At 44.7% G+C, this 17499-nt stretch overlaps 1 protein-coding gene across 1 annotated transcript in view; it reads left to right on the top strand.

Moving 5' to 3' along the window:
- The window catches only part of LOC8052398 (myelin transcription factor 1-like protein), a 45690-nt gene extending 28730 nt beyond the window's left edge, over window positions 1-16960 (top strand). The window contains exons 19-23 of the mRNA XM_040205183.2: window positions 5172-5261; window positions 6826-6968; window positions 7714-7892; window positions 8247-8500; window positions 14398-16960. Coding sequence (XP_040061117.2) covers window positions 5172-5261; window positions 6826-6968; window positions 7714-7892; window positions 8247-8500; window positions 14398-14428 — 697 coding nt within the window. The 3' untranslated portion in view covers window positions 14429-16960. The remainder of the gene's footprint in view (window positions 1-5171; window positions 5262-6825; window positions 6969-7713; window positions 7893-8246; window positions 8501-14397) is intronic.
- Window positions 16961-17499: the final 539 nt, after the last annotated feature.

The raw sequence follows: 17499 nt of genomic DNA, 5'->3' as shown, positions 1-17499 counted from the left end.
CGCCTGCGTATTTCTTTCGCGACACAGAAAGGGTATTGTGATGTTTAAAGCTCTCATTGACTATATAGATGAGGTGATAGTTGAAGTTTTTCTACGTTAATCTTAATTTCCTCTACTTTTTCTATCTTTTTTTATTTGCAGTTTTTATTAAGTTTGAGTAGACATTTTACTTCGTTGAACGGAGTGAATCCGAAACCGAAACCGTAGTGCGCTGCGTATTTTTTGGTGATGTTCACAATCGTCATCGATGTCAACAAATATGGCGCTCCGATCTTGCGTGCGGTAGGTTCGCTCTCTCATTTTCCACGCGCGTTTGCCAATTATCTGCTACCGTTCGCGTAACGAGTCAGGAAAAATGGGGAAGGCGAACGATTGGTCTATTTCCTCAGATTAGTTACGCGGGGTGACCAGTAGCGAGATCACTGTTCCGTTTTTGTCCGCTTTAAATGTCGCGTCGGCCGTTTTCGCTCAACCGTCCGTCTGTTGTAAGGCGGAAAACAAAAAAAACAAACGTTGCGTAAACTGCTTTGCGCGAGATAAGCTTCTCTGCGATATGTCGTAAAAAACAGAAAAAAAAGCGTGTTTGTTTTAAAGTTAATGACCCTTCAATAAGGCTTGCTTCCTTTTGTTTCTATCGCTTGCGTATGACTAACCGTATCTAGCGTCCCGTAGGAGAGCCGCAAAAGAAAAAAAGAAAAAAACGCGTCTCCGTTAGTTTTGAACAGCAGTATTAAATTCTCGTATATCTTTCGTAGCGCTTAGGAAAACTGTGGTTTTGCTAATACTGTGGTGTCGTTTCGCTTCGTTTAAGTGAACTGTAGCTTGCATGAACACTTTGATCTCTTTTCGAGCTATTTCTTGCGCAAGCGATTTTGCGGCTGCAAGAATTGCTCGTGTCGCGTTCCTGGTACTTTTTCCTTCTTGTAGCGTTGCGTCGCGCATTCAAAATGGATCTTTCCAAATACAACATCTATCATTATTCTTTCTTTATTTGGGCTGAATTCATGCTCAATTCAATTATCATAATAAGCTAAAATAGTTTCCCAAATTGCCAGTGCGGAAAAAAAAAAAAAAAACACGCTCTTACGCGTTTTTTTTTTAATTTGTTATTCATATATGTAACTTTATACAATTACTAAGTGATTCGTGTAATGAGTTGAACGCTTACTGTATTCTACGAAGTGTCTCAGAAAAGAGAAAAATATATATATATATATAGTATTTTTTAATTGCAAAAATGAACTACTCGTTCCTAACGTTCAATCTTCGCCCAAATGTTGGCGCAAACGGTCCAGAACGGATGCCAAAGTTTCAGAACGGACCGTTATATTATTAAAAATGTATAAGCTTTTTTTCAGAAGTTTTTAAAGGAAAAACTGTGCCTGACGCAGCCCTCAACTGGGCGTAGGACAAAATGGCCCCTAGTGGTTTGTTGCCTCTTTGGGCGCTCTTTGAAATTTTAGTGAACATGCTACTCTGAAGCTGTATTAAACAGATGTGTAATGTATATTTTAATGCATTTTAGGTTTTTGTTATGTCTTTGAGGAAATAACTAAAAGAGTTCAAAAGTTAATTTAAGTTTTATTATCGCTCACTTGGCTCTATGGCTCCTATTCGCAAAGGTAAGATCACTGTACAAAGCTGGAGCTTGGAAGTGACTACACAAATACACATGTGTACACTAAAAGAGCAAGATTGCGATGCACTCTGCGATTGATTGGAATAGCCGGCAATAACGTGCACAAAGAAGTCGACGAACGCCAGTAGTATGTTTGGTTTTCAGCACTACTTGATTGGTTCTATCAGCTCGTAGCATTGGCTGCGCTGTGACTTTAGTAGAATGTAGTATGCGGTGCGCAAGTTTGTCTGGTTCTCGCTCAGGAGTACTGGTGACGTCAGAACGTCAAATTCTTATTGGCCTGATTGTAAAGAACTGGGTAGACCTCAATGCTAGCTACCTTTGGGTCTACCCACTATCCCTCCAATCCGAGCCAGTCGGAGCTCGGCGTTTTGGCGTCACCGCTACCCCTGTGCAAGCAGCAGACGAACTTGCACTCCGCATAGGTGCAGGAAGAAATTTTAAGACAATCCGACACTATATTTTATAACTTCGAATTAGCATAACGGCGCTGCAAGAAAACGTATGCACATGATGGTGCAGACATTATCATGCACATACTACATGTTTGTGATGGTGCACGTGCAGTCTTGCACTGAATAAACACAAACGTCAAATATATATTTTTGTGATGGCATGTCATGAAACATCTTTCTTTTCGTGTTGATTTTATCAAATATAGATTATTTGATATATGTACTTGTATATTATTTATGTAGTATACTTTTCCCTTCTTCTTGCCTCAGCTACTGGCACGCAACATGTTTTTAATTGAATATGTAAACTGTTTGGCATTCCATATCTTTAGTATTCAGCAAAACATTTTGGTTTATCTGTCTAATTTGCAGCAAGTGCAAACGATCGACTAACCCCCAAAACATAAGCAAACTATGTCTCAAAATTTGCTTGGGACCATTTTGTTTGAATGCCCCCATAAATACATGGGGCTGAAGGGTGCAGACTACCGGGTATGGCCCCATTTACCCATCGAAAGTGTTAAAAAAAAAAATCCCTCATACCTTTTGAGTGAGACGATGGTTAGCTCTGAAACTTAGCATCTGGTCTGGACCATTACTGCTACATCGATGCGGAGACTGAGCATTCAGCGATGCATAGTTTATTTTTGCAATTAAAAAAAAACTTAATTTTTTTCTTTAAAGGCACACTGTTTTTTTAACGAATCAATGCTAATTAGGTGGCTCATTTTTGGTTATTTTATTTTTGGGAGGGGTTTGGGAGAGAAGCTGATTTGTGCTATTGAAGATTTCTTTGAATATTTTACAAGTATTGGCTGTTATGAAAATCAGTGAGCTTAACTGACATTTTATATTATTATACTATATAATCCAGTGTGTCGAACCGAAAAAAATACGGGTTCGGTTACGGTTCAGGTTCAGGTAAATTAATTTTGTTCCGGTTCAGTTCCGGTTCGATTAATTCGATCCGCGAACCGGTTCGGGGCGCTGAACTGGTTCGTGAACCGGTTCGGAAATTATAAATGACAAATTGCAACATCAAAATAAATTACAAATAAAGCATCTGAAATCAGCACATACGAAACGGGATACATCGTAGTGTAAGGCTCAGGGATTTCTACCAGGAATGGTTTCTTTATGTGCACTCAAAGGTTACCTCACCGACGTTTACGCATTCGGACTTCATCTAATTGGGTCCGACGCAGTAGCCGTAAAATCCGCGACCTCCTTACAAACCCACTTACAAGTAGAACTCGCTAACTATCCCGCCACCTCGGCGTGTAAGCAATTGAAGGAACAGTGGGGAGAAAATACAGCTTTCTTTATCTGAACTAGCCTTCGGTAACTCAAATTAGACCCTTAAAGAAGTTTTCATTAAACAAGATACGGAATATGAAAAACACTTCACCGAACGCAATGCCAGAAGGACGTAATAGGATAAATATTAAAATAGAAGAGTTCGCTGTCTCACAAATATGTTAGCTTCTAAGTGCCTATACGAAACCGGATGCATTATTATCAAACTCCACAGCCTTTTCTTTTCTCATTCCGATGGAAGCAAGCTTCAAGAACTTGCGCGTTCTAGAAACGTGTTATGAAATGAGCACACAGCAGCATTTAGGATTTACGAGATTGTAGAAAAATGAAATCCCGTGACGCAATTTTTTTTTTTTTTGCACAGCCTTCCAATTTTTTTTCTTCCGTGCAAGCCGCGGCCAGCGCAATACTGGTTCCTATGTCAAGATTCATGGATGCAGCGTTTGTCAAGATTCATGGGTGCAGCGTTTATATTCCTAAGACTGAGTGGAGAAGAAAAATATGTAAGCGAGGTCTGTGTCAGTTGACGGCACTTAAAAAACAAATGGCATTGATGGCACATTCATTGTCAACAGCGCGTGGCCGAACCGTTTTGACATGAGCCGGTAACCGTTATTTTTTTTCCGGTTCAGTTCCGGTTCGGGTTCATCGCGATAAAAATATAACGGTTCGAGTTCGGGTTCAGTTCCGGAAAAAATACCGGTTTGGTTCCGGTTTTCGGTTCGGTTCCGGTTCGACACCCTGATATAATCATTTAAATGTGTGGGTGCACCTAAAGAGTTGTTTTAGTTTCCCCTGTTTTATTGTACATCAAGCTGCTGTAGATGCAATTAAAATTTATTGTTCATTATTTAATGCAATCATAGTAAAAAAAACACTTCATTTGTCTTTTTTGTTTCACTCAATGATACCCTTAGCAATGGAGAAATCCTAAAATTTCAGGAAATGAGGTTGAATTTGGGCAGTACATTTGCGAGTCAAGTAAATTGTGAATAAATATTTGCTGATTGCATGTTCCAAGGACTCAAGCACAACTTTATTGTGCGCAGTACCAATTGGTCGAGCTACAAGTACCAAGTTTGTGCTGGTACAATTGCTAGCTCAGGCTTTGGTAGCCTAGGCGGTACTGGTAAAATTACTAGTGCCAAGTTCGTACTGCTACGACTGGTTGAGCTTCACTAATAATCCATTTCGTCAGTATGCGAACGGTGGGAACTATGTCCCCACCTAGCCAATCGGAGCATCCAAGTGGTATGCCAAATGCACTGCTCCGGCGGAGAGCTGTTGCATACTTCGCTCCATCTCTCATTGACTCGATAGGGCCTTAGCATTAGTTTTTTTTGCCAAGTTATGCAAAATGGAGTGTTGATTGATCAGGGCCAATCATACTGGTTGTAGCTGTAGTTTGATCGTACGTACAAGTGCCAATCGCAGCCCCAAACATGAACCTTGGTAACCCTTTTTGTGATCGCAACTCATAATCGACGATGGCACACCATTGTCGTCATCATTGACGGTTGTAGTCCTTTTTCTTTTATAAATTATTCAGCGACTTTAGAAATGAACCGAAGTGAAAAGAGGTTGCTAGGTTCTAAGAAAACAAGCCCCTGAAAATCCGTAAACTAGGGTCATGCCCCCCACAAGAATCACTAGACATAGTGACACTAACCCGCAGCTTACAATACTGCTTGTTGTGGACGTTTTTCAATCTACTTGATTTCTCTTTGCATCCATGTACTCTGTATTTATCTTGATTCCAGCGCATCTGGCTGTCCTCTGGCCAACCGAAGCAAGTTGAGGCATGAGGTTGTTGGTGTGGATGGAAGGCCCATCAAGGCAGAAGGTGCTAGGTGAGTTGGCACATTTTCCTCAAATACTGTGAATGACTTTATTTATTGCAAAGGCTTAATTTGTGCGAATTAGACAATATTGCAAACAATGTATCGCTATGATACATTGCATTAGCTATGATAACAAATACACAACAGAACACTCCGAAACGTGAAATTGTTTGGCCGCGAGATATTCTCAAAATTAACACTTGAGGAAAATTTGCAAAGTATTGAATGCACAAAAATAAAGTTGTTTACACTATAGTGTCGTCACGAGGGACCGCTCGAAAAGTCTGTGGGCGTTTTTCATTCCGGAAGGTTATTCGGCCAGTTGTTCGCAAGCTTCAGAATCAAATGCCACTTTCTTTCGCATTTTTTTTAAGGTGCTTTTACGAGCCCCAAATAATTTCGATAATCCGCCTTTATCTGAATGATCGGTTCAAAAGTCATTGGCTTTATTTCTTTTTCACTCTTTGTGTAGATTGAGATGGGAGAGAAGTGTTTTGTATTTGTAGACCTTTCCAAAAAGAGCTCTCCGGCCGCCGCCATTTTGCAACCGTCGCGACCGGCCTTTATTGGCCAGAAATTCCCGCCACCCGCCCGGGCCGTGGAAACCCAGCCGGCGCGACTCTCCCTCCACTTGCGTTGTGCGTTTGGAGTTGGCCGTCCTTTCTTGAAAGTTTTAAGGCTGAACTCCATGGGGCAAATATGCTGCGAATAACCGACGAATTTTCGCCCGGCGGCTTTCGCTCTGCGCATGGAATCAACTAAGTGGCTGCTACGTCGCGCACAAAGCAAGCGTGCCGTCGGGCAGCGTTCGCCAGTTATTCGTCACATAATTCGTTCCATGGAGTTTAGCCTTTACAGCGATAGCTGTTACAAGCTCTCCTCTCCCCTCCACTGCAAATGACGTCTGTTGTTGATGTAGTTGTTGTAGTTGTGGTTGTTGTAGTAGTTGTAGTTGGCGATGTAGGGCGTCTGTTGTCGATGTTGCCAAATCCTTAAAAAAAAATCACCTGCTGCCCTCGAAAATTGAACCTGGGTCCGCCGCGTGCGAGATGGAGGCATTACCGCCGAGCTGCACTACGGCATGACTAACTCAATCTATACTTGGGGGTTTTCGTAGTACCCGACGCACACTACTCATGATCTCCAAAAAACAAACTATAGCCGATGACAAAATGCCACTGAAGCACCGTCAATGCCAAAAGCTTGTGCCAGGAGACGCGCTTTCACGTGCTCCGGAACAAAAAAAAGAAAAAAGCATTCTGAACAGAATGGTCAGATGTCTATTTTGTTCCAGACACCTTCGTTCACGCACCCCATAGTACGCGAAGGCGACGTCATGTCCAACGACTTCGCTATGACTCGTCGCAGCCATCGCCGTGGCTCTACCGCGGATTAACACAAGACTGCTAAGTTTTTTTGCTTTATTTGCTTATTCAGGATGCTTTAGTGGCCCAGAAATTCTGCCTGAACGGTTTGGCGAATGCCCGGGAAGTTGAAAGTGTCATTTTGGAGGCGTCAATGCAACGGAGGCATAGAGAGGAGTGTGGATTTCCCTAACCGTCTCTTCGTGCAGCTGTCCTACCCCCGGGTGCGACGGGACTGGGCATGCCAACGGGAGCTTCCTGACCCACCGGAGCCTGTCCGGCTGCCCCAGGGCAACGCAGGCCATGAAGAAGGCCAAGATGGCCCCCGACAATGACCCCAGGCCTCACACTGGTGCGCCTGGCTTCTCCCTCGCTCTCTAAAGCCGGCTACGGCCCACCAGACGCGTCGTTTCCAGAGACCGCCTCGAAATCGCCGCTACGGCAAAGCTTCGTAAAATTCGCCCTCATCTCGACACCTTGTAAACTTTACCGTGGAAAAAAAGCTCGTAAAGATGCGGAGGACGACGAACGAGAACTGATGAGACCACCTGCCAAGTGTCAACTGAAACATTTTTTTGTTTTTTTCGACACTTCCAAACTTTGCTTTGGACGAATGGAAGATTGGAAGTGTCAATTGGAATCACCCAGAGCGGGAGTTGCGTGTTGTGTGCCTTGTCAAGTAAACTTTCGGTCGATAGTCGGCACTTGATCTTGCGAGTTTTCGTCTCTCGCCCTCTTCCTCTCTTTGTGCCATTTTTCTCAATGAATTTGTACCAAATAGCCCAACTTTGCGTAAAGTTTTCCTAAAGTTTGCCACTCAGACGATACTCCCTAGCAGCCTCCTCAAAACTTGCCGCCGTGATCCCCAAAGCTTGCCTCTTACGGCGCTGTCGGAAGCATCCCCGAAACTTGTCCGTGTGACTATATGTGACAATGTCCCCCAAAATTTGCATCTGAGAAAATGTTTCCTTAAAGTTGCCAGTGTGACACTCCCTAAACTTGCCACTATTACGGCGCCACCTAAATTTCACCGCTGTGCCGACACGCTCCATGGTGGCAGCTCCGCTCACTCCGTGCGTACCGGATGGCCAATGCAGATCTCGGTCCGGCGCCGGTGCTGGGTGGTGGTCCGGGGCTTGAGAACGACGCGGACATCCGTGCCCTGGAGGAAGAGATTCTGGAGCTGCAGGAGTACAACGCCAAGGTGGAGTCGGAAATGATACGCCTGCGCACGGACATCACCCAGATGGAGCAGCAGATACGCATGACTGAGCGGGTGGGTTGTGGCACCTCGTCCTTCTCTTCCGTTGCAGCCAGCGGGACGTGGCAAGGTCTTTTAATCATATATTTATAAAATCGTGACTGCTTTGCCAGTTGCCCATATTAGTGGAATGTTAGAAGAAAAGTTTTACGCAGATTGTGTTCTGTGGGGTTTGTTTTTTTTAAAGAAAATCGTCATGAATGAGCGTCATAGCAAGCTTCATGCTGGGAGTGTTACAGACGTTAAGGTTGTATATATATCTATTTAAAATACCTTCACGGCCAGAAAGCATTAAAGAGGGGTGGGGTCACTTTTGAGTTGTCCAAGGTTCCCCGAGTGTACCTTGCACTGTGCGTTCCTCCGCCACAGGACAACCAGGCGCTATCCCAGCGGGCGGGCAGCCTGAACGAGTACTACGACTCGCTGAAGCACAACTTCATCTCCCTGCTGGACCGCATCCCTGCCCTGGAGGAGAAGCCCACGGGGGACAACTTCGACTGCTACCTGAGTCGGCTGCAGGCCCTCTGCGTCGACTCCAACAACGGCTCTCCCGAGGACGGCGGCGGCAGCCGGGCGCTCTTCACCTCCGTACGACAGGCGCTGCATGACTTCACCCTGCCCCTGTGAGTCCCATGACCCCCTCGGGTCTTCAAATAATCTATTTGAATTTTGGGGGAGCCATTTCGGAAGTTATATTTAGTCATTCTCACACAAGCGAGTCTGAAACTTGTCAGGTTCGATCGCAATATTTACATAACCAAGCCTAAATATCTTTAGATTTACTCACATTCCCATCACCATATCTCGAACTGATCAGATTCACGACGCCAAATCTCAGACTCATCAGGTTCACCTGCACTCGCATTACAAAATTTGAAACTCGTCAGATTCACTCAAGTTCACTTTCCCATATCTGAGACACCTCGGGTTTTACTCGCATTCACATCACCAGATCTGAGACCTTTCCGATTCACTCGCACTCGCATCACCTAGTCTGAAACTTGTGAGGTTTCACTAGCACGTGCATCACCGAATCTGAAACTCGTCAAATTCACTCGCATTCAGATCACAAAGCACACCGGTATTCAACAGTTGTGATCCTTCCTATCACGGAGTTCGACCTTGCCAAGAACGCCTTGTCTACCACCTCGCGCAGTTCGTCTTCATCAAAAATTCATTACCATCGTATAACCACCAACACACCATCGTGTCACAAAAAGCAGTTCTTTCCCTCTACAAAATCCTCCTTCTCCTCCTATCGAGAACACTTCCGTCAACCAGCATTGAAACGAAAGGCGAAGAGGCTTGCAGAGATGAGCAGGGAGCAAGATATCCTCAAGGGAAAGAGCTCCTTTTTACTTACACAGCGGCACAAGCTGGCGGCTCGCACCATCTTATCAGCTTGGCTGTTAACAAATTCTAGTTAGGGTCCTTTGTTATCGGGTTTTATTTTTATTTTCACGTCCATAACATTGTTTCCGGAACAGGGGGGAGTTGTTTTTTTTCTTCTGTCATTTTTTTTTTTTTTAAGTTATTTTTTTATATTTCTTTTTATATTGTTTCAGGTTACGAACCTAAACAGAAAAACACACAAAAGAAAATCAAGGTTTAGCCGGATGGCCTACAACCCCTAAACTAGGGGTCACAAAAAAGAAAGGGCACTCCTAAACGAGGACACACGGAGGATAATGGGAACAACCATCAGAACAAGATGAAACATAGACAAAGTTTTACCTTGCTCCGATGGTTGTCTCCCCATTGTACAGTAGAACCATGCTATAGTAACTCCGCATGTAGTAAAACCCCGGTTGTAATAAAAGGTACCGTTGGTCCCGATCAAATTCCTATTTTCTCGATGGCTCAGAATTCTGATATAGTAAACTGCCAAAACTCTGGATACCGCTTATACAGTCTAAGCTCATTACAACAGACCTGGTTAGAACAGACATTTGGATATAGCATACCGATTTGTGAAGCTAGGTTGGTTTCGAATCTACATACCATTGACTCAACTTCATATCTGCATACAACATACTCCTTTTACAACAGACTGAAATCTTGGTCAGAATCAAGGTCTGTTATAACGAGCTTCCCACATAAAAATAAGCTGCAGCTTCCAGCTGGAAATGAAGATTTCCAGCCATATTTTCGGCTAAATTATACAGCAGCAGCTGGAAATCCTGTTTACAGCTGGAAATGGATACTGCTCATCCTGGAAATCAGAAATTCCAGCTTGGAAGTACATGATCCACCTGGAATTTTCCCAGCTAGATGAGGTAAAATCTAATTTCCAGCAAGAAATTTGTCCGTTTCTGGGTGGAGACAGCCTGGAATTCGGCTGGTAAAATAGATTTCCAGCTCCAGTCATAGTCTATTTCCGGTTCCATAACACAGCCTGGACTGGAAGCATTTCTACGTGGGTTAGACTGTAGTAAAACTCGGTGCTACCGGTGAAATATTATTCTCTCACATGAGTATACTTTCTCAATAAAATCGGGGCCTAAAAATGCTGAAAGTGCAGACTAACCTCAGCACTATGTCGTACATTGGCGGCTTCCTGAAGAAGTGTCAGTGGCACTGCGGTTGCTTGTGATTGTTTCTGTTCCCGCCGACTATTGGAATCCCTGGGCCCCTGCACCTGTGTCCTGCGCATAGAGTTGTTATAATGTATGCTAGAGGTTCAACTGGTGCTAGTCTCTATGTGACTTCAGGGAGGAAAATTGAAGCAGGACAGCAACCAGTCTACTTTTGCGGTGCTCCTGTGCATTCCTATAGAAAAACGCACGGGAATTTTGTCTCTTCGCCGGAAAATAACATAGAAAACTTCTATTATTTAGGTCATACAGAATAGTTTGTACCTTTATTAACATTGTAAAAGGGTAATTGCTTTAGTTAGTGCGTTTTTCTTCATCAATGAACTATGTTTAACTTTGCTATATCTCAGGCCCAAACCTCTGTTCCACAGCAGGTGTGTGAAAACAAGCGACAGTTCTAAGCAAGATAACAATTGAAAGGAATATAGAGTGTGTTCAAGGCTCACTAGCATTCTGGTGACGCATATATAATGCTAATATGTTGGTCCTGTCACTATATGAAAATGACCCTGTCTTGCATCTGGCTAAGTACATTCAAAAGTGAAGACGTATCTGGGCTATGAAAGGTGTCTTTTTATTATTTTTCATGGCGGGCAGCTTTTATCAGGCACTTGTTCTCAAGGATTTTAAACGTGTGGGTGATATTTTGAGCGTAGAACAAGCATCTTCACACTGAGCAGAAAGAATAAAGCAGTACTTATTGAAAATTAGACTTTAGTGCATGGCTTTTGATTTATTTTGATCTTACCCCCACAGGGAGTTACTGATCCAGTGTTACTGCATAGTTGTTGCCGTCTCTCTTGGTTTTCCAGTTGTCCTTCGTTTGTTTGGCACATATATCCCCCATGCTGAAAAACACTCACATCGTGTTCGCGCTAAGTGTCCTACAGTGCACATAAACACATGTATGAAGCTGTTTTAGCATTTTTTTCGGTGCAATAATTTTGAAGAAAAACACCGTAACTGACCAATTATTTCATCTTCCTGATTGAGAAATGTTCCAAGCTACCCAGTACGTATGAATTATCTGTGATATTTGCTGTCTTAATCAAGCACAGGGAGACAATGCACTCACTTTTTGCCATAGAAATGCATTACCGGTAGTCAATTCTCGACTGGTTGCTGTCATCCTCAATTTGCAACAACACACAGTGCCAGCTGAACCTCTAGCATACATTATAATTACTCTATGGTCTTGCGTCGTCCGCCGAGGTCGTCTGAGTTCGTCAAACATAACCGAGAAGTGGCCGCTCCGCTGCTTTTTAGTGTTGTCTCGTCGTGCACACTAGACCGCCTTTGCAACCCCGCGTCGCAAACACACCAAATCGAAAAGGTGAACCTTTTTTGCGGTGCTTGGGTCTGAATTGCGCATCATGACTGCTTTGCATCGTAAGCAAACCGATTTCACACTCGTACAAAGAAAAAAGTTTGCTAGGAATGGTGAACAAAAACGACCAGACGCGAAAGCTAATCGCGGATGAATAAACGTGCCAATCAGTCGACCCGTAATAAGAGAAAAAGCACTTGAGCTTGCTGTTATGCTTAAAAATGAAGACTTCAAAGCATCAAAAGGATGTTTTGAACGTTTGAGGCGAGGAACGGTATTGCCTTTTTTCGTAAGTTCGGCGAGGAAGCCGAAGTTTCAGAGGGAACCATCAAAGAATGGAACGAGCAGGTGCTGCTTGTTGTTTTAGCGGGTTAGGAACCAAAAGACATTGACAGCTGCGACGAAACCGCTGTGTTCCTCAAGGTTCTACCCAACCGCACTTACAATTTTAAAGAAAAGGAGTGTGTGGGCACAAGCAAGCAGAGGGTCCCTGCATTGCTGTGCTGCAATGCCGATGGGAACGAAAAAAGGATGCCTCTCATCATTGGCCACTTCAAGAATCCAAGATGTTTCGTGAAAATCAAGTATCTTCCTTGCATATACAAGCAGTCTGCAAAGGCATGGTTGACGACCACCATTTTTGCAACATACCTTTCGACAGGAGGATGCCTTGCTGCATGCTCAGGACAGGAAAGTGCTCTTGCTATTTGACCACTGCTATGCACATCCTTCTGGTCTCTCCAAAGCGCTTACAAACCTTAAGTTGACATTTTTGCCTGCCAACACTACAAGTAAGTTACAGCCATTGCAAAAAGGCATTATACAATCAATAAAGGTCCACTACCGAAGAATGATACTGCAGTTTATCCTCTTCAGGCTGGATAATGTGGACGAAATTAAACTGGCTGATGTGGATCTTCTCAAGGCACTCAATTATATTCCTTCAGCATGGGACTTAGTTTTAAGGAAACAATAGCTGCCTGCCTTGAAGGGACACTGCCAGGTTATCTAGGCTCGCCAAGGTTTTCATTTATCCATGACATATGCGAGCCCTACTACCCAGAACACGATTTGCAGCTTGAAATTTGTTTTCTTTCCACCCAAAAACTGCCGATCAAGAACCGGCCAGTTTGAGTCATGCTCACTCTCTTCTCTGTGGTCACGTGCCGTTTGGCTTTAGACACAACCACCAAAGATAATCAAATTTGTGGGTCATTGAAGGCACACACTCAGTACTAAAAATAGAGAGAAAATATGATACTAATTTTTTGTGGCTTCTAAAATTCTGCAAATACGTTGATTAAAAAAAGAGTTGCACAGCCACGAGACTTTCGGTAACTTTCTCCTCCTCTATAATTCTTCTTTCTCCGCAGTACGTTTCGGTTTCGAGCAGCTGCATTTTTTACTTTATTAAAAATATATGTGACGCTGTAGCAAATTATTGATTGGGTAGTCTTCCGACTCCATAAAAACTTGCCTTACAAAAACATTTTAAAAACAAATTCTTTTTATGGTGTGTTAGCGTTCAAGGCAGGGGTTCTGAGAACCTCACCCAACTCTGAATCTCTTGCTGAGGACAATGTTACAGATGAAGACAACTGTCTCCTACAACAGACCATCGAAAAACTAAATGCACCAAACCCCATAAACTTCCAAGAACTGTTAGAATGGGATGAAGATGTCATTACCTCCGGAGAGTTGATTGAACAAGAAATATCTGAAGAGGTGGCAGCTGCTCAAAAAGTGGAAGACGATCGAGCTAGGGGAGGAAGAGCCTGAACCTGCCCCTTCAAGACATGAACTCTTGTTGGCTTTAGACACAGTCAGGAGGACTCTAAGTGCTGCAGAGGCTAACGGGCAACACTATGCCCACATGACAAGCGTCGAAACCTTCCTTGTGAGGTACAAAGAACCTATCGTAAAATACCGGGCAGGCGGCCACTCAAAATTTAGAGATAATCGCAAAAAATGCGGGATGGGCGCTTGTCCGATCATCAGTTTTAGATACCAACGTACTGTGCACATTTTTTCAGATCTTACAAATTTTGGTGTGGGCGCTTAGTGCGGTATAGGCAGATCCGCGGTATTCTAACTGAAATAACTTAGTTTTTTACTCCAGTGTGAGTGGTATTCTTTTTATAGTTTTGCTGGTTATTTTAGGCTAATGAACATTATAGTCATTTCCAATTCTTTTTCTTAGATTTAATGACAAATTGTAAGGTACTTCCGATATAGTAAAATTGCTGCCCAGTCCCGACAGGTTTACTATAAAGGGGTTCTAGTGTACTTTGTGTGTCCTTGTTTAGGATTGCCCTCCCTTTTTTGACTTCACTCATCATGCTGACCCTGCACTTCCCGAAACTATGTCACCGTAGATTTTGTCAGAATAACTGCAAATACTATTTCCAGTTATTTTGAGGACGGACACTAAAATAGCCGTTGACAAAATATATAACCCGAGAACAAAGCACCCTAAGCATAGTGTGCATCAAGAGTGCAGTTTTTGGTTTGAAGTGCCCATGAATGGGTGAAACTGCTCTCCATAGGCTATTACGTGATGCATGATTTGTTTTTTGTTCTTTTGGACTCCCCTTTGCAGACAGCAACCCAGCGGCTGGATCCGATCTTGAGAGTGCTGTCTCTCCTCGGAGCACGCCGAGCAAGGGCCCTTGGGAGGCGGCGTCTTCCCAGCGGCCGCAGCAAATCATCTTCTTCTCGTTCTTCAACACACAACGGAGCCGAACAGGGTCAATCACATTCTACGTAGGACACTCGCCTAGTGCCAGCGCGACGCACGCCGCCACGACAACAGACTAGAGGAACAAGGACGGGCACACACCGCAGACAGACAGACACACACTTGTCACACGCAAACACCGGGAGAGGGGAATGAATCTCTGAGATGGTTCTCCGGCACCCCGCGTTGTTCCAGAGTCGGCGGCGTTTTTTTGCGTTGCAGCTTTAGAGGAGCACAAAGCGCGCGACACGTTTCTCGACGCGCGACAACGACACGCTCCGCCATCGCGTCAACTGCCTCTGTCCCCGCCCTCCCCCCCCCCCCCCCCCCCTGTACCACGTTCCCTCGATACTCCCGCATTCTCAAAAGTCCTGCGGCGGTTTCGACGCGAGAAGGCGGCATCCGTCGCCTACTGGTCACCACCGTTTTACGTGCTAGGCTCGTCGGTGCCATTGTCTTCGTTCGGTTTTTGTCCTCGTCCAGCCCACGGCGGTTCTGTTGGTCCGCTCTTTCCCCCATTGGGTGTTTCCGGGCATCGTTTACGTTTGACGTGTACATAGCATTTGTAAGATACGTCAGCTCTGTCTGCTATTTGTATGTGCATGTGTGTTTAGAAGAGAGACTGTAGGACAAAAATAGACGCAAGCTTTTTTTTATTTTTTTATTAGTTCTTGGGGTGCCCTGCCCAAACCAGTCCCGGCGAAATTCCGCGTTTGGAGTGCGAATCGGGAGAAACGGAATCGTGCAACGGCGATGACGTTTTTGGTGCCATCGCTCATTCGAGCAGATTGTGTATTTATTTGCGCGTTGCAAACTGGACAGAATTACGACTAAGCAAGTTCAAAATCGTTCCTTTCTTTTTAGCTCCCGGAATTTGATGGCCGCGAGTTCGAAACCGGCAGGATTCGTCACGTCCGATGACCGAAATTGGTGTGCCGGCACTTCCTACGCAAGCGACCGTGCCATCGCCTCGATTGTGCCGCGTGGTAAAATTTGATGCATTCCGAGGAGAAGACTTTTCAAGAAGCAATATGCGGTGGTCGGTGCGGGGAATCCTCGGGGGCATTCTGCTTTCGGTACGTTTCGCAGAGGGCATTGGGCAAGTGTAACATATATGAAGCTGCTCGGACGTAGGAGCTTCCTGCGAGAATAAGGTGCAGCGTTCGCCAAAAACCGTCAAAGGTTGTGTTCGGCTTGCGCCGTTTTCTTTGTTTGTCGCGGCGAGCGCGCGAAACCGCTATATACGTATTGCCTCCGACGGAAACACGACCCACACACAGGTACAACACGAGACACGCGTCTACATACTTTTGGGGAGTGACTCAAGTTTCGCGAAAGAGATGAGGAGGGAGGGGATTGTTAGACATTGGACGTGCAAGGAAGACGTGGGTCACAGTGGTTGTTATGTACAGCTCCCCAAAGACCGAAGAAAGGAAAACAACTTGTTTTGCGAGCTCGAAGGAAGCGAAGAAGGAAAAAGAGACAGGCAGATTATGCCCACGTGCACTAGACTCGCATCTGTACATACGTAATTTTTATGCACACACCACACTTCCGCTCTCCCCCGCTGCCAGAGGCTCGAAAGAAACTCTTAAAACGACGAGCTTCGACGGAGGCGCGAACGCGGTGCGCGGCGATACGATAGAAGGCGGAATTGCTCTCTTTTCGAAACCGGATGCCTTGGTGCACTATTAGGAAGCCAGGCTTCCGTAGAAACCAGCAAGACTCCCCTCCTAACCCAGAAACAAAAACAATAGCACTAAAAAGAAAAAAAAAAGAAGGGAGACATAGTTTTGCTCCAAAAACCGGTCCTCCCAGCTGTAGTCCTCTAGTTGGTTTTATCTTTTCGCAGCAGGCTCCTTTGTCAAAGCCCAACTTCCTAGTCACAATACATGTGCTGCCATTCAATCATCCCCGTACGCTGTATCTGCCTTGTGTTACTTTTCTTGCCTTTCCCCGCTCCGATTAGGTGTGAGCAGCAACGCGATTGGCCGACGCACTGACCACACGAGCCCATACCGATTGGTCGGCTGATTTCCTTTCGCTTCCCATAGTGTCGCCACCGCCTCTTTGTTAAGTTTTACGCTGGCTGGTCTCCCCCCCCCTTCCCTGCCCTGCCTCCTGTTAAGAAACTGCCGAAGTGTACGTACTACACACTTGACTGCACACACACACACACACATACACATTGTTTTTGGATGTGTACGCTTCTTTTTGTAGATATGTAACTTATTGAGCGTGCATGCAAAAGAAAATAATATATCCCCGGCCCCCATGTAAAACATGGGCTGGTTCGAGGCTGGTCATTTCTTTTCTCTCCCTTATTTTTTTTTTTCTCGCCCCCTCCTCTCTTTCAAGAGATGTGTATTTCGCCAACACTGGTATTGTGTACCGAGCCTGTCAGTAAAAACCCTATTATTGTGAAGCCTCATGTTTTTTTGTCTTTCATTGTGCTTAACTAGCAGACTTATACTGTGTGTTGGACATGGTTGCTTTTCTCGTGAAATGGAGACCTGCGACAGGTTTTTTTGTTAAAATCCTGCTGTACATGGTCCTAGAACTAGAGCCGACAATTGTTTTCCAGATGAACTACATGCCTGTTGTGTCCGGAAATATGGCGAAGTTCTGCGTACGTGACACCGCAAAAGTCCAGTGATAGCCGTTGTTTGGTGTTTCATGTACAAGACGGAGCAGTAAATGCATCATGTAGTGCACTGCCATGCGAAGCAGCCTCTCACCCGGGACTTCCACTCTTTCTAACGCACCAGCAAGGGGGAGAACGCCGGTAGCCCTTTCCCCTCTTCTTTCTCCCTCTCAAAATGGCGCTGCCCTCCCCTTTACGTGTGTGTGTTCATCTTATGAGCGTTGTGCAGGAAAGATAATCCTTTTAGCGCTCCCCTCTTTAGAGCTGCGAGAGGAGCTAAATTGGGGCAGGGTAAAAAGTGGAGAGGATCTAAGAAAGGA

Source organism: Ixodes scapularis, unplaced genomic scaffold (assembly GCF_016920785.2).
Source record: "Ixodes scapularis isolate PalLabHiFi unplaced genomic scaffold, ASM1692078v2 PGA_scaffold8__174_contigs__length_109621045, whole genome shotgun sequence".
Lineage (NCBI taxonomy): Eukaryota > Metazoa > Arthropoda > Arachnida > Ixodida > Ixodidae > Ixodes > Ixodes scapularis.
The sequence above is the reverse complement of the archived record's forward strand: the minus strand, read 5'-3'. Positions and strand labels throughout refer to the sequence as shown.